The sequence below is a fragment of the Haemaphysalis longicornis genome, unplaced genomic scaffold, assembly GCF_048455015.1.
Source record: "Haemaphysalis longicornis isolate Haplotype H1 unplaced genomic scaffold, Haemaphysalis longicornis Haplotype H1 scaffold_1, whole genome shotgun sequence".
In the NCBI taxonomy this organism is placed as follows: Eukaryota; Metazoa; Arthropoda; class Arachnida; order Ixodida; family Ixodidae; genus Haemaphysalis; species Haemaphysalis longicornis.
The window spans coordinates 351,085,858-351,113,097 of NW_027526203.1; the positions used below are offsets into that span (position 1 = coordinate 351,085,858).

The 27,240-nt window shown below is 43.5% G+C and overlaps 1 protein-coding gene across 1 annotated transcript in view; it reads left to right on the plus strand.

The window, feature by feature from the left end:
• LOC144154592 (pyruvate dehydrogenase phosphatase regulatory subunit, mitochondrial-like) overlaps positions 1–27,240 on the plus strand; it is a 70,894-nt gene that overhangs the window by 2,081 nt on the left and 41,573 nt on the right. Inside the window, exons 2-11 of the mRNA XM_077685858.1 lie at positions 1,243–1,370; positions 3,200–3,327; positions 5,352–5,433; positions 8,157–8,238; positions 10,676–10,757; positions 12,083–12,204; positions 18,355–18,469; positions 18,931–19,083; positions 21,446–21,570; positions 23,763–23,987. Of these exons, the coding sequence (XP_077541984.1) occupies positions 1,243–1,370; positions 3,200–3,327; positions 5,352–5,433; positions 8,157–8,238; positions 10,676–10,757; positions 12,083–12,204; positions 18,355–18,469; positions 18,931–19,083; positions 21,446–21,570; positions 23,763–23,987 (1,242 nt within the window). The remainder of the gene's footprint in view (positions 1–1,242; positions 1,371–3,199; positions 3,328–5,351; positions 5,434–8,156; positions 8,239–10,675; positions 10,758–12,082; positions 12,205–18,354; positions 18,470–18,930; positions 19,084–21,445; positions 21,571–23,762; positions 23,988–27,240) is intronic.

The window sequence follows — 27,240 nt, forward strand, 5'->3', positions numbered from 1 at the left end:
ACCATCAAAAGTGTGTGTAATGTTCGTAGAAAAAAAAAAAAGAACATACAAGGACAGTGTGATACAAAAGATGAAAGACAGGTCACTGAGCAAGTAAAAAAAACAGCAAATAAAATGACATTAGAGTGCACTGACTCCCTTGTTCTCAGTTGTGAGCGAATTGTGAACAAGGGAGCCATATATAGTCCTCCTGAAATGTAATTTTTATTATTTTTTTTACTTAGTCAGTGACCCTTGTTTTGTCTTTTGCATTATGCTATTTGACCAGATGGTCAAGTCACCATACCAGATTGACCAGACGGTCAATCATAGACTTTGTCAAGAATGGTGTGAAGAGAGACAACCAACACTGGCAATGCCTCCCAGAAAATGCATAAAGAAGTCGGCTAACAGAACTGGCGGTAACTGTACCCATAATAAGCAGTGTGGCCTACCACACACATTTAGGACAAGAAGTTATGTTTAGTGTGTGCTGATGTGCATTGTGGCCATCAGTGTTTATTAGTGGCCTGCTTAGTTTCAGTGGTAGTGTTCTTTAAAATTTTGCCTTAAATCAAGGTTGCTGGCAGTTTTATAATATGCAGTTTAAACAGATTCGTGGACAGCTGGGTTTGGGTTGTGGAAAGAACGAAACCACCCAAACAAAGTTACCAGCAAGTGCCATTCATTAAACAGCGTTGAGACCTGGTAACTAGAAGACCTTGAAGGAAAAAAAGGGAAGGGAAACAGTTATGGATTACTATTTCTTTATTTGTGCTATGGTAACTGCTTTCCAAGTTGCTGCTTGAAAAATAGTCACTTCAAAATCCTATATCTCAACATTGAGAACAGCAGACATTTTTTAGGTGTGCATAACACTGCTATGTATCGTTCGTGTATTGCCAGGCACACCAGTTTATGTAATGGGCACATTTTCCAACTTGGGAGTCTCACAAATTGGTTTTGAGCCCTGGTGATCCTAGGATAGCGTTCTTTTTTTTTCTTTCTCTCTTTTTTTCTGAAGTGTTGAATTCTCTTGAGCCTGTTACCTATTTAAATCAGATACAGATATGTGTCCGATATATATCTGTGTCTTTCTTAGGAATGACCACTGTTAACACGCAAGAGAAATAAAATTTGCTCATACCTTTCACCTAAACTCTGTGTGGCCTCCATGTCGTGTGGTAAAAAACTTCGCTTGTCATCAGCCTTCACAGAGTGAAATGGCTCATGACTGATAACTAACTTGCATCTTTCATTTAGATGTCGGAAAGAATTCTGCCGGCCATTGCGAAAGTGGTGATTTGCGGAGCCGGTGTTATTGGAAACTCGATCGCTTACAACCTTGTGAAGCGGGGGTGGACAGACATCGTTGTTCTCGAAAAAGGACGGTAAGCATTTTATCCTTGATCTGTTGCTTCTGAGAGGTTTGTTTCAAGCTACTCAGCGCCAGATTTTTTGTATTCATTTGTTAGTATTCATTTGTTAGTATATTGTATTCATTTGTTACTTGTCTTGCCAAAGATTTACTGTATGTGCTTGGGCCCATGTGTGTGTGCGTGCATCTCTATTTTGCATGAATAGTGGGATGTTGATTCTGTCTCTGCTCACCGTGCCTGTGGGAAACAAAACGAAACTCCACTGTCCTCTACGTCAAAAGGTGTCATTCTTTCTTTTCAAAACCCTGTGTCATGTTTCCCGAGTGGGGCAGCCGTGCTATCAGAAGAAACTCGCAGGAATGAAGCCTGCTCAACTAAAAGAAAAAAAAGAGAAGAAAAAAGTGGTGTTACCACATAATTATCTCGTATGTTAGCTTCGAATAATAGTTGAATGGACATAACATGAGCGATGTATCATTCTGACATCCGCCAGTACATTTGCTGAGTGCTGGTGCTTAAACGGTTTTCATGCTTAAGCATGAAAGCAAATCAGCTTATATCGGTAGGTTAGAGTGTTATGAATTTGCATGTACCACTCGCAGCACCAGTAACTGCTTATTAATGCCGAAAATACCAAAAGCATGAAAAAAGGTATCGTCGCCCCATACACTTTCGTGCACTACATTTTGTGACCCATGAATCTTAAAAGTGGAAGCATAGGATTGATGGAGCTTGCCTAAACATTTCTCTGAAACAAACATGGAAGCAGCACGAACACGTAAATCTGAAGTAAATGCATGTGGGAACTTTTGCTCGTCACATGCTTTTTAAAAGACCCACACCTCAGCTAGCAAGAATTATAAAATTGGATGTCTCAGCCCAGGTGGTAGGCGTTGTTTCAGTTTCAATTTCGTTGAAGTGTTTTGCCTTGCATACAAGCGCATACAAAGATGCGTGGATGCGAGTGAACACGAGAGCCTACCATACCCGCTTACCATGGGCACATGTGTGCAACAGCCAGTGGCAATGTCAGAGATTACTAGGGCAGTTGGCTTGGAATGCGGCAGCGGTCGACTGTATTTAGCCATTGCATGTGTATTTTATACACCTGCTTCCAGGGGGCAGCACCTCCTAGGAATGCAACATTGCCTGGGCGTCGCCATACCAAGATGGCGTCAAAAAACAACCCATTTCTGATTGGCTGAGTGGAAATCAATTTCTAAACGGAAACGCAATGAAAACAGGCACTCATGAAAATGACAACAGTTGGGTAAAATATGGAAGATAGGGCCCTGGCTTGCTCTGGGCACCTCGGGACGTGCGCTTTAATGCCGCAAAAAAAAAGGGGGGTGGGGGGGGGGGGGGGGGTAGGAAACGGGAGAGACGCAATCCAGATGCAATCCAACAAGGCATCGTTGGTGTTGAGACAAAAGACAAGACAACTATGAAACGTGTGATCTTTGAAATAAAACAAAAAATGATGCTGTCTTTAGTGTTCTTTTAAGAAGGTGCTGCTGGTGGTGTGTCAGTTAATTTTGTAATCGGGTGCATTATTATAATGCAGGTAGTTTTATTGCAATAAGTTATTGCCGTGTAACTTCTTGAAGGTTCTTTACTCCTTGTATGAATCACACTTGTTAGTACAAAATGTGTTACAAAACCAGTCAAAACTGTACAGTTGCCTTAAGACGAATTGTGTAATGCAACAAGATCCACACGAGGGAAGAGACGTGTGCAGACGACTCTTCTCTTCTGTTCGGGTTGCGTTAAGCTCTATGTCTAAATTCGGTGCCAACTTGCCCACGCAATTCCTCTGGGTGTCACTGTCGTTTCCTCATCAGCATTGGCTGTGGAGCCACGTGGCGGAGCAGCGGCTTGGTGGGCCAGCTGCAGCCAACCGTTGATGGAATTATTGCCCGCTCCAGTGCCAAGCTTTACCAGGAGCTGCACGATGCAGGACATGACATTGGTGAGCAAACAGAAGAATGAGGTGTGCCAAGGTCCCTGGTGGGGCCATTAATGTGTAACGAATGATGGCTTGTTGCGAAGATCACGTAATTGAGCGACTTCTCACTGGTGTATGCCACAGGGCAACACGAGAACTTGTGAAGCTGGTGCACCAGCAAAAAGCCCCTTTTTCCCCACTCCTTTTTCAAAGCCTGGTGGAGATTGTGCTCACTTTCATCCTGATTGGCTGAATGGCTGTTTTTGCTCCCCATCAAAATGGAGAGCGTTGAAAAGATACTCTGGTCTCTTTTGAGTTTGAGCAGTAATGAGGGTGAACATCAGGTGACAATTTGGTGCTGTAATCTGTGCGCTCAACGCTTCAAGATAACACCTTCAGGGGCAGCAGACAAGGCAATGCGCTAGCAAGGAAGTGGACAGGTTGGCACCAAACTCGCAACTAATTTTATTGGAAGGCAAACACATACATACATCCAGAGAGGTATTCAGAGTACTGGGCGTGTTTTTGAGTTGAGCTGCAATAACCAGCGTGTTAGCCATTGTAAATGAATTAGTTTTTAGTCTAGCCTTTTGTCGAGCATTATGTGTTGGTTACAATTTTTGTCTCTGTGCACGGTCATTCTTAGGCCAACTGCTTTTTCAGAGCACATGGATCATTGAGATAAGCATGGTTGTTTTCATTGTAAGGTGCTACAGGGAATGTGGCTGCGTTGTATAGTTTAACTTGTGGTATTCTTTATTTCATTAGTAGTGGCAGTGAAGTGAGTTGGTCTATTTATGAAGCTGAAGCGAAGTTTTCAGGTTTTCTCATGAACTATGACTTGTGGTAATTAGTGTTGCGGCAGTTTTGCAATGTGGTTTGGGGCAACCTCAACCTTCTTAGTTTTATTGTTTAGTTGCTTTGTTGTTATGGCTATTGTAGTTTTTATTCAGGCACAGCTTAAATACAGGGCATACATGCTAACAATTTGTAAAGCGCTGCACAGTGAGCTTACTAGTTTGCATCAGAGGGATAATGCCATAGTGTGCGAAGAGGATTTGTAGAAACAAAACGGCAGCTGTAAATGTCTTTTTCTGGGGAAAAAAAAGTGTGTAAAGTGGATGAAAAAACCCTGAAAAGCGGTCCACATTTTAAACTCGTAAAGAGATTATGGTCTGATGGCTCGCTGACACAAGTGTGCTGGGAACCCCTTCTGGGCTTGCAGAGGTGATAAGGGATGTTGTGGAAAATGGGGGCAGGTGATGTGTACACATGATGTATTGTGTAATCAAAGCAGTTTGCGGTTGCATCTGAAGTCACCCATACCCTAGTTCAGTGGTTCTCAGCCATGACTGCCCCGGAGACCCCTTTTGGGCTTGCTAAAGTGATGGGGGACCCCACGATGGAGCATATGTTTGGTGTCATAACGTCAAACAATTTCTACTTGCAGCTTACGTAGCCCACACACTTATTCGATGCCCGCCTTTTATGGTCGACGCTAATGACGATGCGCACCATGTTAAACAATCTGGTCTTGAATCTAAAATTCTTCTAAACACCTATATATTGCCTCTTCTGTGTATGCTTTTTTCCCTCTCATAGCTGGCTTGTCGTGCAAAAAGCAGTTGTTAAAATAGGTGCTATGCGGAGAAACTAAACGTACTTGTAATGCGACAAAGCTACATTTTTTGCATTGCAAGAAAGTGCTGGCAAAATCGAGAAAAAGCTTTGAGTAAAAGCTTTGAGGTAGGCTTCGCGGACCCCTCAAATGCTCTCGCGGACCCCCAGGGGTCCGCGGACCCCCATTTGAGAATCACTGCCCTAGTTGTAAGCATTTTGCAGATGGTTTTGATTATCAGGTGTTTGTTATGAGTTGGCACTCTGGAAATTGTGCAGCTTGCTTTGCAAACAAAAAACAACAAAAAAAAAACAATATGTGAATATGACGGCAATAAATAAGTGTGCGGTCTTCTCAAACATGTCACTGCTTCAAGGTGTAAACTTGTTTCTGCCATACTTAGCATGTTTGCCTTTCTATTTGCTTGTAGGTTGGAGGATGTGTGGCTCACTTAGTGTTGCCCGAACAGAAAAACGAATGACATCACTGCTGCGGCTTGCTGCTGAGGCACGGTGCGTAGAAAAAACACACTTTCCAGCTGCAGTGAGCTTTGTACGCCTAATTACACTGTTACGGACACGCTATGCCAGTGTATCTGATTGTAGGCACTAACAGGAAGCACACTGGATAGCTTTCTAGTTTCGGGAGAGTGACCAAGTAATTGGGGCTTGTACTGCCTGCAATTGTGAGCTGTAACAGTTGCCTAATGAATAAATTGCAGTTTTTTAAACTAGTCCGTGTAGACGGCACTCGTGCTATTGAAAAAACTTGGTGACCTAGATTCTGACTGGACTCTACAGTGTACGGTCCAGGTGTTGTTGCTGCGACACCTTAAGCACAATGTAATTTCATGAGTTGGCATGTTTTGCTACCTTGGTAGTGTTTGCTGTCACTGTTGTAGCTGTTTATTTTTTTTTAGGAAAGCATTATTTGTGCTCAGCTTTCGCATCAATAGGAATTCTTAAATGTATTGTCAACCCTGCATGCAGTTCGTTCCACAAACTGCGTGCAGCAAGACTGAAGCTACATGACTTACCGAGGTGATTTGGACTGAGGTATCGGTCCTAGGCCCCACAGCTATGTCACTTTTCGTCAGCCGGCCTCCGTAGAATGTCACGATGTGTTAGATGCATACCTCGGCAAAACTTGGCGCCACTCACTCACACTCACACAGAAAAAAATATTTGTCCTCACGCACTCACTCGCACTCACGCTCACTACGTGCCCTCCACCACTCGCACTTACTCGCGCTCACGCTTCCCACTTGTCGTCTCCCCTTGTACGCGAGTGTGTGCAGCAGACCCTCCATGATTCATGAAAGCGAACAGTATTAGTGCATCACGGCGTCAGAAAGCCATCCAAATCATATTCCTAAATCAACACGTTGCCAGAGAATTAATTTTCGGGTACCCCATAGCAGAAGCTCAGTGATGGCATATTTCCGAAGCTAAAAGCAATCCTGCCATTAACAACCATCACAGCGAGTGGCTCCTGTGATGAATAGCCAACAGCGAGTACAAGTGCAATAGTGGCGCTCACTGCAGTAAGCCCCGCAAATGGCGCGAGTAGCGCGAGTGCACTTGCGAGTGGTAAGTGGGGCTTCACAAGAGTTGATCTTGTCCTCGCGAGTGTTGAGCGGGGCGTACTGGGTGTGGGGCTCACACTTACGCACACCCACACTCGCCAGTTCAAAACGATGGCAATGCTCACTCACCAGCTCACTCATGAGTGGTGAGGGGGAGTGTGTGAGTGCACTCAAGAGTGAGCCTGCCAACCTATGGTTAGACGTGCCCATTGAGCACTTTTTTTAGAACTGTGTAGCATCCACCGTGAGCATGCAGCTTGTGAAATGAAAAAGATGGGCCCCTGATTGATTTAGGTTGGTCCACGCACATTAAACTCTAATAATATTTGATCATAATAGACACATTTGTAACAGTTTGTCAGTTACTATGCGCTGAGTTTTAAGGTGAGAAGTGTTTACAGCTTCAAATAAAACAGATTTTGGTGATGTGCACTTCTAATGACTGAATTATATTTTATTTAGGTGAGGAAACAGATAACCTGCAACCAGTGGCTTACGAAAGCCCTCCCTCCTGTGAAATTTCAAATATGGCATTGGGGAGGAGATAGATAGTGCTCTGGTTGCCTTGAAAGAACAGCTTCCAACAATAATGTTTCGATCCCAAGTGATATACCCTTTAAGCTTGCAACATTGGCTCTAGAACAGCAGCTGTTCTAGAGTTCTGCTGCAGTAGAAATGCAGGGAGTATTTGTAGCTGTTCAAAGAGGCGATAGAAGTGGTATTTTATAAACTGAATTCTTCCCACGGTAATAACAAATAAGGCCTTGGAAAGTTTCTTTGGAAAGAACTTGTCCTTCTGTGTTCTTCCTCTTTTTTCTGAAATAACGTAGCCTGGTTACAACAGGCACTTTTTGCTGGATTTTTCAGGGCATGTTGTGAGGAAAGTTGACTTTAATAACTGGAGCATTTTGCTCACAAAATAATCTTGGCTGCATTTAAAAAGGGGAGTCAGTAGAACACTTGAGTTTCAAGGAGTTTCAAGCTTTTTCTAAACAGGTAGAAAAATTGCAAGTTATTAAATTTTCAAATGGCAGCTCTATGGTGTTGTAATTTTTTGGACAAGAGGAACTCTCAAAAAGCTGAAACTAGTCTGGTAAAAGGTTGTTTAGTTTGTGGGAAATAATTAGCAAAAATTGTCTTAATTTATGCCCTATCTGATGCCATTATTTAGTAATTGTGAGATTGTAGCAGTTGGCACGGCATCTTCTCATGTTAAGTGACCAGTAATGTAAATTTTATAAACTACAAATGCCCTGATGGGTGGAATTAATGAATTAATGGGTGGCATTAGTAATGTTTTTGTTGCTAAGATATAGCATTATAGTTTATCGAACTGGTAATTTTAAAAGTTCCATTCACAGTGGCACAATCTAAAATTAGGAAGCGTAGTGGGAGTTATATTTTATAATTTACTAGAATCTAGTTTTGAACAAAACTCCACCAAACTGGTGTCAACTATTGCAGCAGTTGCCAGAAAAGTGTAGGTATTTTTATGCTGTATTTTGTGTTGCGGAATTTTGCTGGATGTTTTTGAAGTTACAGCTTTTGTCAAAATTATTTCTTTATTTTTCATGGGGATTGAAATTTACCTTGCACCTGGAAATTAGATGGGAAGGCTCTGTTTTGGATTGTCTACCATATTTTTTTTAGGGCACGGGGAATTGAGTGCACAGTCCAGCAGCCCTCTGCCCTCTTGGAACACCACCCTTATCTTCTGACCAAGGACCTTGTGGTATGCATGTAGTCCTTATAAACAGTGACTACTGACACCTGAAGCCTGTGCTTGTTCATTGTTTGACAGCTTTATATCATGTGGGCCAAATTTACTCTGTTTTCCAGCATATTCAGGTTTACTAGAATGTCAGGCTTTCACTGGTGCAGGTCTCTAATTTATTGTCAGGACAGCATCATGTTCCAGTGTGCATTTTAAGCAAACCTTTACGTGGAGCGACTTGGAAGCACTTCGAATGTGCTGCGATAGCCCTTTACGTTCTCTGCAAGTCTCAATTTCATGCAGTTGGTACCACTTTTTTTTTGCAGTTGGTGCTTTTTTTTTTGCAGTTGGTGTGCGAATACTCTAAACTTTTACACATCAATGCTAATAACACAATATTCAATCAGGCTTTGCATCGATTAGCTGTATTAAAAAATTTTAGCCTTTCGAAGTATTCTGAAGTTAAAAGACATGCACCAGTGTTCTCCACTTCTGGCGACGGGCTTTCCTACACTGCTCTGGTGAAGTGCGGCCAAACGGCAAGAGGAAGCTGCTGTTGGGGAGCACCTCTCATCTCCTTGGCATTGGACCAGCCCCACTGTTCTGCTTCGCTTTACGTATCCGGATAATGTGGTCATGCTTGCAAGCTGCTTTAGTCAACACTCTCGAGATAAGAATGCCCAGCTACATGCTGATATAGACCCAACTCCCTGACTTCCTGAAGTTTATTTTGTTAAGCATGTAATGTACCTACTCCGTTTTTGCTGTACGGGACATAAGAAAAACAATGAACTTTTTGAGATAAAATTGTGTTGTTAGTACGAGAGCCGGCAACCAAGTGGAAAGTGGGGATGATATACCACGTCATGAAAGCATACTGATGAGGGTTTATAAATCAGCTTTATTCTTCAGGCCTTCTTCCTTTTTTTTTTTCTAAAATTGACATGAATGTACAAAAAAACTGCCGTGTACGCTTTTTATACAGAGATGTGTTAATCACAGTTTCTCGGAAAATTGGCCCATATTAACATCTGTGGTCGAGATCATTGCACAGGAAGAGTTGACCTCATATAAAATTAGTATCATAAATAAAGCTTACACCAGCAGGATAGCTTTTGCGTAGTTGTTTTATGTCGTGTAAACGTTTTGCCAACTCTTTTAAGCAAGTCTTTTATTTTTCTAGAGGCTATATATTACTAAGCATGCTTGAGAAATTCTAAAATTTAGTTTTCTTATTTGAAATCTCTATACATATAGTATTTGCTTCAGTTTGAAAATACAGTAGACGCTCGATAAACGTAACTTCAAGGGACCGAAAAAATTAGTTCCATTTATCAGGAGTTCCGTTTACTGAGATAGATGTGTGAAAGTGCAAATTTATTGCGTACACACTCTTAATACCATTTCATGGAACTCTATCCTTGCAACTGCATCTTCATGGAGGCTAGAGGCCTCAGCTTCGCGAGTGCTTACGAGCCACTGAATTTAGAAGATAGCAACGCGGTAATGATGCGCGAATAGCACCACAATGGCACAAACGAGGCGGCAGGAGCTGAGCCCTGTAACTTCGTCGGCGACTTGAATCGAGACCGAACGACTGGAACAAGAACTGCAATGTTGCATTCGTTGCGTTAACACGGCTGACCACTAACGAGATGAAGCTTACGAGGCCAACGAGGTTAAAAAAAGACATGGAGGAAGAAAAAAAACAAAAACAAAAACGAAACAGCCAGGACCATAAAAAGCTGATTCTTATGCCTATGGGTATCGCAAGAAGTTCCATTTCTGGTTCCGTTTACACGGTCATGCAGGAATTTTAGTTCCGATTACCGAGAGTTTTTTTTACGTTATCTGAATACAAAACCAACCAACTTACAGGCTACTGTTCCGTTTAAGCGATTTCCGTTTATCGAGATTCTACTGTATTCGCTTCAATTCGCAAGTGTTCAGACAAAATCATCATTCGCTTTGTACTCGATGTGAAACCAAAAATCGCTATTCACACACCCCTATTCTATTTCCTTTGTACATTTCATTTCAGTCGTAGAATAATATGATTTGAGAAATTACTTTCCAAATTTGGTATCAGTGGCCACAGTGGTGCCTTTAACCAGCAGCAAGGATTGTACAGTGCGCAACACCCTTGTCTATAACACCGACTTCAACTTCAACTCGTTACCTTGCAAAACTGCGGGCTCAAACTTGTCACAAAAAACGTTGAGGTCAAAATATATGGTTAAGACTTCAGAATGACACAATAGTTCTCTTGAAATGCTTTTCGGCCGAGGCACGATAAGGCTATAAGTACGAAACCTGTGTTATAGACAAGTGTGTTGCCCTCTGTACGTGGTAAGGAGGGCCACTGTGCAGTGCAAGAGCTTCTGCACCTTCTGAGCCTGTGTGCTTCAAGATACATTTAAAAAGAGGGAGATATTCATTGTTTCTTTGCACACAGGGTGGTGTTTTTGTTCCTGGGGATGGCACAGTTGATCCCGTGACACTGTGCCAAACGATGGCTGACTTGGCTCAAGAAGGAGGTTGGTGGCCTTTTGGTTTGAACACTTTGAGTGCATCGCACTAGGGTGTATTAATGGTTTTCAGCTTTGGATAGCAAGCCACAAAGATCCTGACGACCGATGCCCTGTAAGGCGACGTCTTGGGATTATGTTGGCCTTGTACTGTTTGCGTTCTGTTCCGTTCCGTCTTGTGGTTCCGTTTTGCTAAATAAATGTAAAGCCAGTTTTGCTTAGTGTAATTGCTAAATAAATGTAAAGCCAGTTTTGCTTAGTGTAAGTTTAATTTTTCATAGTTATCATCAGAGTCGTAGCATGCTTGCTTCATTTTCACAATTGGTTACGCCTTGTCGGGAAATATCCCATGACTTGTATCTACAGTCCAACCCAGTTAAAACAGTACGAATTACAGTAATAGATTTGATATAACAATAAGCATTGACGACATTATTAACTTCTTCATATGCTATTTAGTAAACTAAACCACTTATTACAGTGCTAATTTTCCTCATTCAGGCTGATGGTGTTATTCAATCTAAACTCCTGTCTTTAAAGACCTGTGAGAAATCATGCAGGTGAATTATGTGTGTGACATGTGGTTTTGAACGTGAAAGAAGTCGCACTGGTTTTTATTTAAACAGCATCTTTAATCTTTCCAGCCCTCAAAAAAAGATAACCGCTGCCCTTGATGCGGCCACACTAGCCGTGAACTGAGAGACCCCGTGGTTGCCATTCTTATTGTCTGGATGCTTCCTGGCCCAGGGGGGCAGGGAGCATCTTCCCATCACCTTCTGGATAGAAAGAAAGCTGCATTATTTTGTCGTAGTCAGGTGAACTGGGTCCTCGAGGCTGGTGTTAATCTCAGAAGTGAAAAAAAATAGTGCCAATAAACACAAATCATCATCATCGTCATAGAAAAAAAACATCGCTTCGGTTATGCGAGACATGCATATCATATGTGTGCTAAAAAAAGACAAAGCAAAGAACAAAAAAGTACGAGTGTTTTACGGAGGCTTCCTTTTATCTGGAAGGCATTGGTATTTCCTGCGAGTTGGTCTGTGCGGCCGTACAAATGCATTTCCGTTTCGTTAAATGTGGGGTAAAGCCACGAAGTGCTTAGAAAATTATCTTTTTTCTGCTCAACCCAGTTATTATAATTGTTCGTTATCACAATGACTTTTTGGACCCACTTCAGTATTGCCATAAGTGGGTCAGGTTGTGTCTACGTATCTGTCCACATGAATCCCATGTGCTCGTGGAGTCATTTTTACTGCGACCTCTAAATGTGAATGTGAAGCAAGTTTCCAATGGGTGCTTACCAGCATTGCGCGTATTATTTGTCGCTTCAGGAGCAAGGTACATTGAGGACTGCTATGTGAAGCGTGTTATTAGTGACCAGGGAGCTGTGGTTCAAGCTGAAACGGAGCTGGGCACCATCGACTGCGAGTATTTCATTCTTGCAGGTGGCATGGTGAGTAGTGTGGATGTCTTGAATTTGGGCTTGCCTAAGCCTCATGCATGTGCTGAGGACACTGCCAGAGAACTGAGCAGGTTAGTTGCATTCCACTTGTGTTTCTTTCTCCCTGCAATGGAACATGAGATGTGCTAATCCTTTTTGTTGCGGCACAACAACTTGAACTACTTATTAGAATGCTTTGTGGGTGCGCGGTAATGAAACACTAACAAAAGAAGACTGCATACTGGAATGAAAGTGCTAAAGGGACAGACAACCGATTTTTGTGGCGTGCATGCCCCCTAGGTCACATAAAAGCCAGTGTTTTATATAGTGGGGTAACCACAAGGAATTCCTAAATAAATTGTAGGAAATAATTTTAATTTGGCACTAAACTTTTTAAAACCCGAAAGGTGGCGTCAGGTAATGCCGAAATGTGGCACTACCGTACATATGCAAACAACTTCGTCGATTTCGATTTGTGGTTCTGAAACCACATGAGAAAATAGGAAAGACCTCATTTTATTGCTGTTTTAGGTGGGAACCAGTTTTTAAATACCTGTCTTCATCATCTCCTGTGCAGTGAAAAGTATGTTACCGCACGGCTCACTGTCATGGTTGCCAGCATTCGTTTTGGTAGCATACGTAAGGCTGGCAGGTTTAAAAATTCCACTTTCAAACATTTTAGGGTCCCATTAGGAAAATCGTTTCAGTTAACTCTTTCGTTACCGTGGGAACTTGACTGCTTTTTAGGGGTCTAAGAAAACAATTTTTTGTGCTAAACATATGGGTTAGGCACATATTGCAGTGACCTTAAATGCAGATGATTCAACACCCTTTCCAACAATACGATTTTTAATAATGTTTTCATAACGAAAAGTTTTGAAAAAAATTATCATTTTCAAAATTTTTGTCCAGACCTGGAATGAAAAAAAAAAAAAAAGTTTTTGTCTTCTATAACAAACCACCCGCAGCAGAAAAAATTTAGAATATGCATTGTGTGGGTAAACATTTCGAAAACCTGTCCAAGAAATAAAATTGAGTTGTGCGGAACAATTTGTCTGATATAAAAAAAAATGTTGGCAGCTTTGGTGCCTGGGCCTTGTGGTGAAGCCCAACCTCCATTTCAAAATGCACAATTTTGGGTGGTTCTCTGAAAGAAATCTGGTGTTTTGACATTATTAGAGGCACCAATTAGCCCCCACATGAAGTAAAAACACCTTACAATGACTACAGCCAGCACAAGGTTCAGGGCAAGCAAATGATGCGAAGAAATCTGGTTGAAGTTGAAAACCAAACTTGGTGGTGGATGCTTGTTGATGGTCTGATCATCACTTATCTGCCAGAACTTTCACTTGTGGTTTATTATCATTTTCTGACTTGCTATGGTAGCCCTGCGTGCAGGAATAAGCTGCGATGCGCTAGAATCGTGTCCGGCAAGCTTTCACCGAGCAGCTTTCGCGCAACAAAAAGTGTTAAGCACTACGAGCCTGCTACATTGAAGCGCCACCTAACATTTTTGGAAGAAACAATATCAAGCCTGATGGAGACTGCCAGATAGATAGTTCTACTAAAAAGTGACACTAGACCTCCGGAAATGCCCTTGTACGGAAACGAAACTGGCCAATGAACAGCTGGTGGTGTTCAAGACTGATTGGAAGCGCTGTGGTTGTCTGAACTGGTATCCGATGACTTCGTGCTATTTTTGACTTACAGCTGGAGCTGTTATCACAGAAACAAGGCGTGGGTGATATGAAATCATGAGTGGCGTGCTTTTTTCGAGGAACAGTAGCAGGCGACGGAGGCACCATGGCAAACCGGCTTGAAGTTGTGTAACTGCGTTGTAGTGCCAAATATGAATTTTGCAACACAAAAATGAAACTGAAACTGCTGGAAACTGACTGAAAATGCCAGGTCCACTTGTTAGACGTGCGGGGGACCTTCAGAAATAAGCTTTGGCAGAATAAAGCTACTTTTTTTCCGAACCAAACTTCACTAGTAAATGTCATTTTTCAGGTAATTATCACCTCTCAGCGCTGTCGGATTACAAAGTTCACAACATTTGGTATTTGACATTCTGGGAGCTTTTTGATCAAGAAAATTTGATGGTAATGCAGCATAATCACGAGCGGCATGTTTTTTTGTCAAGCGCAGCAGCCACGCCCCCTTTTGCAAAAACACATGCACCTCAGCTCGCAAAAAACGCTGCCAAAAAGTCTCAGTGTTGCCGGAGTGGGAAAATTTAAACTGATTTTAAAAGTGCAGTGCCTAGACTAACCACATGGGCACATTAGGTGCACGAAAAATGACTACATGTCAAAATCGGCAATATAAAGCATCGATCTCTGGTGATCAATTTGAGTAGGCGTGGTAACGAAAGAGCTAAAGGTGGTTTAAGTGATGCCTTTTCATTTGGGATAGAGATCATATACTCCACAAAAATCGGTTGTCTGTCCCTTTTAAAAGTATTATTCTGATCTCCACTTGGAGGAAAATGGGTAACTGGTACCTGGATAGTTGTTGACATGAAACGAAGGATCTGGCTCTATGTGAATCAAGGGTTTATTCTAAACTAGTTTCAGAAATTTCTATGCATGACATCTGCACTCATTTCGCAGTTGGTTTTTAAGCAAGGCGTACGAAATTTATTAAATTTGACTGATAGAGATCGATGAATTTTGTAAAGCTGTAATTCACCATATAAAACAACTAATTCCATCAATTTCCCAATTATACTTTAATGCAGTACTCATTTTGTAATGCTCAAAAGAAAATCCTCGTTATTGTGGTTCTGCGCGGCTTCGCCTAAACAAAACGTGCCTACTTGACACCATGATGCCTCTTCAGGGACTAATGTGCTTGGTCGCATCTGGCACATTTTGTTTGCAGCAGTGGAAACAACTGGGACGTCAGCCAAATTTTAAACAAAACTCTGTTCTCAGCCGTGTATTTGTAGAAAAACAAACACCTAGTGCTAGGAATAAAACACATAATACAGTTAAACCTCGATGTAACGAAGTTGGTAAAATCCGTAATTTACTTCGTTACATTGAAATTTCGCTACATTGAAATTCGCGGTTTTAATGAAGTGTTCATCCCGTGAAGCATTTCCTGCAAAAGAAAACGTAGCGTGCATACACGGCTGGCGCACTCTTTCTGTTTCTATCGAAGCTTAATCGTCTATGCGGGCATCAGAGTGAACCGCATGGAGCGTTTTCTCCCCGCAAAAGCACGCCCCGCAAGCCACAGGCGCGCTGACGCAGCCGCGGAGACAACCCGCGTGATGTGAGTAGCTCCAGCGACCGCTTCCGCTTGCTGAAACGCAACTCGAGTGGCAAACGAGAGGGGCATGCAAGAATAAAAGCGGATAACGTGGGCGAAATTCTCACTTTGTAAAGCGTCATACGCGCCGCTTACGAAAGCGCCCATCAAATATCTTCGGCATGCCCGAGCACTTCGAAGCTCCCGCCATAGGGTGCGCGCCTCCCCATTGGCGAAACTGGTCAGGCTCCTCCCACTGCCGCGTGCAGCGCGAGTCACTTCCTGGCGCAGAAGCCGCCGCCGGCGCAAAATCGCGGACGCGGGTCCGAAAAAAACGCGCGCACAAATGCTTGCTGCAGCGATGAAACCCAACAAGCCTGAGCGAACGAAGGGCAAAACGGCGGCATGCGGCGGCGGCGGCCCCGCAAGAGGCGATTAGGCTTACCACCGCGGAGGATGTTTGATGGGCGCTTTCGTAAGCGGCGCGCATGACGTTTTACCAGTTTTACTGTGAAAATTTCGCCAACGTTATCCGCTTTTTTTTTTTTTTTCTCGTGTGCCCCTCTCATTTGCCCCTCGAGTTGCGTTTCAGCGAGCGGTTGGAAGCGGTCGCTGTAGCTACTCGCATCGCGCGGGTTGTCTCCGCGGCTGCGTCAGCGCGCCTGTGGCTTGCGGGACGCGTTTTGAGTTTTTGCGGGGAGAAAACGCTTCGTGCGGTTCACGCTGATGTCCGCGTAGGCCCGCGTAGACGATTAAGTTCCGACAGAAAGAGAAACAGTGCGCCAGGCGTGTATGCACGCCACGCAGTTTGTAGGCAAGGGGCTCGCTGCATCCGCGGCATTGGCCGGCCCGTGTTGCCGTTCGCGTTTTATTGAGACCCATTTCGGCGCTTGCGTCTCCCAAAATATACCTCTACAACTTAAATTTCGTGCCTAGCTCTCCATGAAACTTCGTTACATTGAAATTCCCGCAAACGGGACTTCGTTACACAGAGGGTGAAAATACATGGTGTGCATACACTTGAAGTTACGAAAAATTCCGTGGTTCGTTACATCGAGGTTTTCGTTACATTGAAGTTCGTTACATCGAGGTTTAACTGTAATAATTTAGTTTAGTAATTGAAGCAGGCGTGAAGCAGCCTAGTACCACAGTGTGTGAATTTTATTTGTAACACCTGCTCTGCTAATGTTGATCTGCACACATAAATATCTCAAACACAGGTTCCACTGAAAGAATTTTGGGCATAATAGAAAGGTAGGAAAAGACTAATATTTCAGCTGGTTAACGGGTGGTAAAACAACCTGTCTCACTTTGTTTCAGTTACAGTTTGTCCATTGCGTCACCTTGGTTGCAGTCAGATGGTTTATGCATCTGGATGCTAAAGATATTGTCCCTTTTTGCTTTTTGCGTCTATTCTTTGGTTTCCTGCTGCTGATCATAGTTTCTTAATTGTTGTTGATCAATTGGCTATTGATTGCCGCACGGCCAATTGCAGCAGTGTTCTCCACATACTCTCATGGTGGCAGCACTGCATTGACTTGGTCTTCTTTGTGATCTGTCTCTAGGCCCGCTTTGTGTGATATGTGCTCTTTTACGAAATAAAGAAATGAAATATGGTCTAAAATCTAGCCTAAATTATTACTAATTTTTAAACAGACAACCAAATTTTTAAACAGACAACCAACAGACAACCAGACAACCATTGTTAGTTATCAAAGAAGGCAAAAAGGGCTACAAGAAGTTAAAACAAGAAATTATTCAGCCTTTGGTGTTTTACTGAGAAATTTGGCCTTTAATGAGAAAATTTTGTCTGTGTGGATAAAAAAGCTTGTGCTAGCATTACTATAAAAAACACTAATCACTCAAGTTAGAAAAACACTGCAAAGTGTGCAAAAGCGTTTTGAGCAGAAAAAATTTGGCAGAGACACTTAAGACTGTTTATGTGTCGGAATGCGAAAGCCAGATGATTGGCGTCAGAGCACCAGCATGCCCCTCTGCTGTGCAGTTGCTTCCACTGAGGTCACATGACTGGCTTTTGGTACCATTTGTGTTGATGCCGCTGATGACAATGGTCACTTTTCACATTCACTTTTTATGTTTGATGAGACAAATAAGGCTTTCACCTTAATAGCTGTGTGTTGTAATCTTTTCCATTTTCAAGGCTGTTCAATTTTTATGGAGTGCCTTGCAATCTCAATCAAACCCATCGTTATGCTTTCAGGCACTAAATGAGCACAGCTAGACTGTTTCATCTTGTGCAAACACTTGCAGTACGTAGGCTCCCGCAGATAAGCCTATGTCTTCTCATGTTTGTGTGAGTGTAGCCATGCAAGTGGTCACATTTGCAGTAACTGCTGGGACGCAGTGGTTAAGAGTTACCTTGAGCCCATTCTTGGTGAGACTCACTCATAACCATTCTGAAGGCAGGTGAAGTGTCTCGCATGTTTGCAGGCACGAAAACTCTGCTGTACATATCATTATTTATTGGGCTGTTGTTTATGCAAACCATGGCAATCGGTGTGTGAAACCCTCTCGTGCTAGTCCTCCATTTTTCTTTTTCGGAAGAAAATTTTGAATGGCTGCACACTCCTTTTTAAATGACTTGAGAATCACCATATCATTTCTTTTTAAACATAAGTGTGAGGATTTTTATTTGAGAATTGTGCACTCCAGACTAATAAAACTGTTCTGCGAACATCTAGTTTGTTGGAATAGAAAGTGTTAAGGCACTAATTCCTGCTGAAGAGATATGTTGCTTCATGGACTTGAACATATGGTTGAACATGTTGATAGCTGCTCTGTGCGAAGAGAATATGGATTTATGGCTTGAAGGTGGTCAAGTTTTGTTTTCGTTTCAAACTGTGTGATGTTTCAGTGCATAACTTTGTTGTGCCTACTGCTTTTCAGTGGTCTAGGGAGCTTGGCCAAGCAAGCCAACCGAAATTCATGGTTCCCATTCATGCCGCGAAGCATTCATTTGCTATCACGAAGGCTTTGGGCCACCCAAACGACTCATTACCAGGTGAGGCATTTATTCTGGAATCAAAAAAGAAAAAAATTGTGTTTTACGTGTCGAAGCTACACCTGGGCTATATGAGGCATGCTGTAATGGAGGGCTCCAGATTATTTAGACCACCTAGGGATATTTAACATGCTAAAATCTCAGCGCATGGACATTTTTTGTTTTTCGCCTCCATCACAAGAAACGGCCACTGTGGCTGGAATCTACAGTGTAAAAGCGTTTGAAGGAGCATCTTGCAGCACATGTCACCTCGGTTGTGTAGCATCTTGCAACACGCTCGCAACTTGCAGTCGTTAAGATTTATCCTGGTCATTGGTTACTTCGCTACAGTGGTGCGAGGCATGCAAGGCATGAGCTTGCATGAGCCTGTGAGGCAAGGCAGTGGTGCAAGGCATGAGCTTGCTACGCAACCTCATGTGTAATTGCAAATCTCATATCACCCTCGTGCTCTTTATATGCAGTCGTGTGGGACTATGATGGCCGAGTCTATTGCCGCACGTTTGGTGATGGCTTCCTTCTGGGTGGATTTGAGGAGATTGCCAAGCCAGTTTTTCACCACGATGTCCCTGACCGATTTGAGTTCGTGCGTCTACCACCAGACTATGCCCAATTTCGTAAGTTCTGTCATTTGTTATGTGCTCTGCAAATCATGGAGCAAGCTTGAACTGTATGGAGTAGGTGTATGCTGTGAACACCAAATTTGTCACATATTTTGCTACTTGGCAGGTCATGTTTCTGAAGTCTTGTTGGCTTGCAAAGATCCAGATAAGCATTTATTATACTGAGTCAGCATGCATTTTGGGCGTCATTGTACAAGAAGCTTGATTAACTGTTTTTCTACGACAGTCGGACCCAGATGTATCGAGCTGCAAGGGGATCACAAAATAGTTTGATATATTGATAAGTCTAAATACAAAATGTGCCCATGTGAAGCTTATCTGATATAACTCCACACATCACCGAGAGCTGTCGTAGCTTACCCACTTGTTCCCCAAAGCATGGAAAATACGAAACACAGCGCGTCAACCACGGCACTTTATTTGGTGTGAGAAAGTCCTTGAGCTTCACTTGCTTTTCCTTTTGTGACATGAAGCTCATCAAACTTTCTTCAAGCCGAATCAGAGAGTACGGTTTCTGTCTATTGCCCCACAACAGTAGTGAAATGCATTGATGCAAGCTCATCTGCGGTAGGTGGTTGGGAATATCAGCAGGGTCGCTGATAGGGTCAGCTTCTTCGGCATCGACGATGTCTCCCCCCCCATCCTCAGCTTGTAGTGATCCACCACAGCCTGCTAATCGTTGTCAGCACCTACAAACTCACGTGCTGTTGCACAATCTGAGAGGACACATGGGAATGCTGACAGCTCTCTAAGTTCACTCTCAAAGCACTCAATGCCTTAGTCGTTGGTATCCAAACACCTCTCATCTGAAGCCACAATGAAACCACTTTGAGGAACCAGCTGCAGGAACGTGCACACAACACGCTTCAGAACGACCGGGCTGTGCTGCGTTCGCATTTACGTCAGCTTCGTTGCGCAGTATTGCACTCAAAAGTGTTGCAAGTGATTTCAAATACCTCTGCAACCGACGACTTCTTTTCAGAGGCGTCCACCTGTCGAATGATGTCTGCCTTCGTCACTAAATCTGAATTCTTCCATTTTTTTCGTGCCCATGGCTCTGAAACGCGTGATACGGTGATGCGAAAAAACATACACGCACTACGCCACACCGTTCTCTCTACGCCAGCAAAGCCACCACTGGATAGTGGCTCAAGTATCCAGAAACTGAGAGCCTCCGGTCGGATTTCCGTCCTCCTCTATTGCCTTTCGCACCCAATCACTCCCGGCGTTCTCGTTACCATGTGGCTATCCCCCATGCCAGTGCAGTGAGCAGGTGTCAAAGGCCATACAAGTGATGTGACGTCACCTCCTTCTCACTGAGTACGGCAGTGCCCAAGAAGTCATCACCAGATTCCCATTAGGAGAGGTGCACTTGCAGGGGCACTTTGGCATGGCGTTCAATAGTATATCGAGTGTGCTGGTGAGCGGAGTTAGATACACGCTATCAAAGCGCTCTACTTTTGCGTGGGATTTCCAAGAAGATGTTTAGGCTGTTTGATATATGCAATAATTTGATATATCTGGTTTTGATGTATCCGGGTTCGACTGTACAAGCATTGAGTGTTGATAGCATACTGTAGACTGGTCCAGAGGTCAATTTTCCTCTGGCTGTCAGGCATGTTTTATTACATGGTATGTACCTTTCAAAAACATAGTTTCAGTTCTGGAGTATCCTTTTTCTTCCTGTTGTTTGGACAACGTTTGAACTAACTGAGAAGGTAACGGAGCATTGATGTTGGTAAGGAAGAAGGCTGCGTGCACGAGCACTGGACATGCTCGCAAACGCCGCAGATTCTGTGTTTTGTCTCTCTCCCATAGTTGGTTTTGTTCTTAGTGCTGCAGCAGTGCATTTGATGATGATGGCAAACTTCAATAAGCAAAACTAGCCTTCTTAATAAATAGACAAGCATCTTGAGCTTAGTATGTTTTTTTGTTTGGTGTAAGGTCTAACTTTGCACATGTACTGTTAGTTCATAATTTTACAGAAATTTATATGTGGCACAAAACATTTTGTAGTGCAATCTAAAACTAATATTTGAAATTGATATTATCTTACTTCAGTTTTGGTTATTTCACAACCTATGCAACTTACGTAAATGTTAGAAATGCTATTGGAGCTTTGAAGTGAGCCTCTGAAACCATTGATAGTGGGCTGTCAACATTTAATGGGCATTGCAGGGCGGCATGCTAAGATGGTGGCACATATTAAACACCACTGGTTAATCTAAATGACTTTGGTGCCCCTTGGAGCTTATAGGAAAGGCCCTTACAGGAAAAAAAAAACCCTGATCTTCCAACCTTGCAGTTCTACTGTGAAGCAGTTGAGTACATGAGGGTTTGTTTGTGTCTCTTTCAGAAAGCATTTACAGTCAGTTCCAGCACCGCTTTCCCGGCATTCAGCATTTAGAGCTTGCTGAGCTGGTGACTGCACCAGAAACGTTTAGCCCCGACAACCATTGCATTTTAGGAGAAACTTCAGAGGTGAGAATCTGCTACAAGCAGGGGGGCAATCATCTACCGGAGTAAACTGCCCTGAACTTTCTTGAAGTCAAATCAGACTAGCATGTTGCATACCATTTCATGTGGCTAACTGCTGGTTTGACCTATAACTTTACCTGGAATTTGTGGCAACTTGTAGTAATGCACACTCATGCAGTGTCAACAGCACAGGCTGCAAATACAAGCGGTTTGAGAAGTGTATGCCATTCTTGTGCAAAAATCTGATTTGTAGGGCAGTTTTATAAAAGCACAAATAGTGGCTTGAAGATGTAGTTGAACTTAGCTTTATGTTAATGCACCAGGGTGCCCTGTGTTTATGCCTAGTAGGTATTCGATTTCAGTCATGCTTTTGCATTGTGGTAGTGTGTTTATATTCAGGCAGTTAAGAAAGTCACTGTAACAACCATGTATCTTGCTCTGCCACTTTGGTAGCAACTGAAAAGGGTCAAAATAATGCACAGACTGGGGAGTTCGTTTTTATTTTTAGTGCATCTAGCCTTTTTCGCAAAAAAAAATGCCCTCTCTCTTCTGAAAGGGAGACACGCTGAGAAAAATTGGTAGAGAATTGAAGGGGACTCAGGATTGCTTGAAGGATCGCTTTTCATGAGTGATAGCTTGTAATTATCAGCAGTAACACACTGAGCTTATACTGTACAAATGTTTGCTGGGAAGGGCAAGCATGTTCAGTGGCATCCATGCCAGTCTGTTTTTCTAGCTATGCTGCTAAATTTCTGATCTTGAACTTTACAACTTGTGAACAAATCGTTTATCGGATTACATGCCGAAGTGGTTGCTTTGTTATACAGCTATGGTATAATGCGTGAAGTGCAAAAAATTGGCAAGGAAGGAAAAGGTGTAGCTTGGACGGCTGCTTCTATGTCATGTCATTGTCTCGCCTTTTTGCACCATTACTTTCCATTTCTTGTCTAACTTTTGGGGTTTAAACATTATGCCACGGAGTGTTTACTCGCTAAAGGGTATGCATTACTGTAAAATTCCGAGCAACCGCCCTCCCTGCAGGCAAGTAGAGATCCCAAAGTTGGCAAGAAGCGCTATCCGGGAACGACACCAAAATTCAAGATGGAGGCGACAACGATTCCCCAACAGGAAAAAAAAGCACGGAATGAAAATGCACTGTTAGTCATCGCTCTCAAAAACATCAAAATACTCCTCCGAGTCAGTCCCAAAGAAAAGAAAAAAACATCTGCCAGCCCACCATGCAGGTTGCTTTTCTCCGAGCCATCCAATGCGTTGCTTATGCCACAGCCCCTGAAGGACCGTACCACAGTATCATCGGGTACGGTGGCCCACGCCTCAGTTACAAAATTGAGCACATGCTGCCGCCAAAAAAAAAACAGACACCACCAAAAGAAAAGCGAGAAATGGCGTGTAGAGATCGGGCTTGTTCGGAATTTTATTGTAATTATTTGTACAGCCTGTTATTTTTACAGCCTGTTGAGGTATAGGTGGCCTGTGGCCGGCTGCTTTTGCAAAGCGATTGTGTTGCACTTTGAATTATTTTGTGAGAAATACAGTTAGTTACAGGTGATAGTTGTGTAAGTGGACTACAGTGCTTGTCTGTAGAACATAAATTTTTAGCAGACAACTATGTATCAGCACCTTGATCAACAGTGGAAGGATATATGGACTCATTGCTGACGTGATGTGTGCGAGTTTTGTTTGCCACAGCTGCAAGTGAGTGGCATTGGGGGCAAGAAATTTCTCTAATAGGGCCTAAAGGGTAGAGCAGCTTCTTGTGCAACCACTCTTTTAAATCGAGTAGCTTTAACCCACTGGCGGAAGTCCAGTGAAGATTTAAGGAAGTGTAGTCATTGGGTGTAGGTTCGTATTAATGTGTCTCAAAGCCCACAAAGTGAGCATTGCCCGTTTAGTGCACTTTTTTTGCCTTTGTCAGCATCTGTTGTGCTGTGTTGCCATGAGATGACAGTGATGCCTAATTGAATGTACACTCGGAGACAAAAGACTCCAGGACTTGACTTAAACTATCAAGAAATAACCCTTGATGGTTGAAATTGTGTCCTGGAGGCTTTTGTCCTTGAGTGTATATGAATGTAGTTGCCTGTTTTCTGCTACATGCCATCACAGCAGAACAAATGAAGCCAGTGCGGCAACTGCGTAGTCCTGGTAAATTTCCATGGCTGGCGCGCACGCAGGTGGAGCGACTGTTCTTAGCCCTGGGCACCAATGGGGCGCAAGCCCAGATGGCTGGCGGCATTGGCCGGGCACTGGCCCTGTGGCTGTGCGACGGGGCCCCCCGGGCGTACCTGCTGCCCTGCGACTGCCGCCGTTTTCTCGACCTGCACAACAACGCCAAGTTCCTCCGTGAGCGCATCCAGGAGGCCGTCGGCCGCACGTACTTGGCCCCACACCCACTCCAGGTGAGGCAGCATTTGATGGCCACCGCAGCCAGTGGCCAAGAAAATTCGCAACCGGCTATTGTTTGTGTCGTAGGCTGCACTTGTTCTCTTGCTGTAGTACGGCCTGAGCAAAGTACCGGGCATTTCATTTAGGCGGCACTTGTTTTGTTCGAGTGCAAGTTGATGGCTAGTCAAAAGAAGTGAAAACAAAAACCGCATTCACTGTTTCCTTTAAGGGGGAAGAGTGGTCTTAGATCTATTTTCTTTGTTTATTAACCAATTTTAATGAACCTGCACAGCATTATGGAGTTTTTTGTACTGATATCAAATCTGCAATTAGATGTTTTGCAAGTTGATTATTTTTTGATATAATTAATCATTAATTGCAATTATTTTTGGTCACAATTACAAAATAACCACTCCATACAGAATGGTGATTACCCTGTGACTAGGCAGAAAAATGACTAAAGAATACAGCATTGCAAGAACTTCTTTGATTTAGCTAATTTTGGTCGTGGAACTGAACTTCACTCCTTCACACTGAACTTCACTCCTTCACACTGAACTTCATTCCTCCCATGCTGTGCCATAAATGGCTCACAGGTGGTGTCAATTGAACACACTAATAGTTTCCCAAAGCATCCACTTGAAAATTTGTTTTCAACATTGTATTCTCCACACATTTAGGTACCAGAAGCAAAAAAATTAGTCGTGCCTGCTCTGGGTCCCGAGTTGTCCATTGGCAAAACGCTAGCTTTGTGTTGCAAGAAAAGTGCCATTTTACCATCGAATTCTACGCAAACTGAGCTGTAGAGTGCACTTTAAAATGCTATTTATAATAAAATACGGTGCCTTTTGGTGAGAAAATTTTTGCAGACTGATAGATTGAGCTCACTGACGGTGAGCTCAAGTTGTCCAATTATGGTCATCTTCATTGCTTGAAACAAGAACAAAAACCATAGGGTCCTGGGTAGGTTTTACGTATAATCGAGCAATTTCAAACTACTGGTTTCATATGACTGCGTGCTGACTGCTTATTTTTGGCTGTGTCCAAAGTACAGCCGAGGGAACTTGCCATGTCATATTATGGTGCAGTTTGTGGATAATTTGAAATCCACCTCTTGAAATGCTAATTCCTCAGTGATGGCAGCAATGTCTGGCATCAAACAAAATTGTGATGTGTGAACTGCCTGATTGTTCCAATTAAGGAAGCGGCATTGTCTTCATGGTCTGTTTAACAGTTAAGGGGACGTGCTCCTCCAAACAACTTTTTTTTTAATAATGAAGTTAGGAGGCTGAAATTTTCACAGCTTGTAGAGATTGAGCTCCTCTGGTCATATATGTAATCAGATTTTAAATAGCTGCTCCGGATAAAATGTTGCGCAGCATGACTTTCAGAAAAATGGCTTTTTTGTGCACACTTTTTTTTATAGTAAAAATTTTTTCTGAAACTTTTAAAATAGCCTAGGTGGTTCCTTATGAACTGCAGAGTGCACAAATCTACCTGAAAAAGCCTCATCATCATTTTCCTCACCATGAAAAAAAAAAGACTGGTAGTGTGCCTTTTTTTGTTCTGTATATTTTTGTTTTATGACCGTCAGAAATATCTAAGGACACAAATTGCATAATGAACAAGATTTGTGCACTCTACGTGTTATAATGAACATCTGTGCAAAATTTCATCCTGATACGACAACTTTAAGTGGGAAAATAAGTGTGCACAAACTCAGAAAACGGACAAAAACAACAAGCTGAGAAAAACGCAATTGAAAGTTTATTTCTTTGGCAGATTCAGAAATTCTTGCTCAAACAACATGAAACTTGGTGGGGATACAGTCTGAAATGTCCACATTGAGGTACTAAAACTAGAATGCTCCTGCTGCATAAGTTGCACCCTCACGGTTTTTGCTGGGGTAGTCCTTGGTATGGGACCGTTTCACCAGGCTGCGGCAATGGGGCTAGCCTTAGCAGTCAGCTTGGCACACATCTGCCTGATTCTCTGCTGGTCACTTGCATTGCTTAGTCTGACCAGTTCTTCTGAAGGGAAGATTCCCAGTTCTTGGAGAACTTGCTCAAAGCTAGTGTGGCCCCTGTTGAACCACAACCCTGCGAGGGCAGTGGCAGTCTCCACTACAGTGAACTGCAGGTTGTACGATAGCGTCCTGTGCCAGATGCGCAGTGCTGCTTCCGTCTCCATGGCATGGGATGAGCAGTCGACATTTTTTTCACACACAAGAGGCATGAAAGGCTTGCCACACTTCCTCCTCTTGCTGATCAAGCTTTTGGTGGCGGCTACAAGTACAAGTAGTTTGACAGCACCCCAAAATCCAGGCAGAGACCAGTGTCAAGAGAAATGGCACTGCCAACACTGTTGTGGCTCGTGTCTTTGCTTCTGCCAAGTACCATCAAAAATCACACTGAGGTCAGTCTGACCAGCTTGCAACGCAGTTACTTGCCTTGCTTCAGCAAGGTTGTCAGAGACGGCTTTTGTGGCCGCAACATGAACTTTCTTGGCAGTGTTGTAGAACGTCTTTTGATGCTGTGGTTTTGGTAGACCAAGAATGGCACAAAACCTGCACAGCTGATCGTGTCCGATGCCAACCGCGCGTGCAGCGAGTACTGCTTTCACATTGACGGCGAAACTATCACGGGGACTTCCCCTGCAGAGTTCCGGTTTGCGGCCTCCGCGACCGACGGCGGCAGCGCGCTGCGACGAGTAAACAGAAGAAATCACTCCCGCAGCTACTCCCGCAGGGCACTTCTTGTTTTTGCACTTCAGTTCCAGTACCGATGCGAGGCCCTTCCGCTTGTTCGCAACCTCAACTACGACGAGTTCGCACTTCCCGCACGTCGCGCACACGGTGCCACTCAAGGTCAGTCAGCGCGCCGACTTCACAGATAACTGCACCGCTCCCGTGGCTGGCTGTCTCCTCACCTTGGAAGGCTGCCGACTTCTTCTCCGATGCGCTTATAAAGCCGATATCTTCGCTGATAAAATCAGCCCCACCTGGTAGAGCCGCGCTTGCAGCGCTTGAAGGCCCGGCGCCGTTAGGCCTCACGGTGCCGGTCGTGCCGGCATTGGCCGTGGTCGTCACAATGCTGCGCCGCTTGCGCTTTCCTTTGTACCGGCATGAAGTACGCTGCTTCCGGCGTCAAAAGTCACGCTTCTCCTCACCGTTCACGATTAAAAACACACGATAAGGAAATAGAAAAGATAGCGCGAAGTAGCGAACGGAACGATGCGGGCGATGGCGGCGATGGCGGCTCGCAAGCG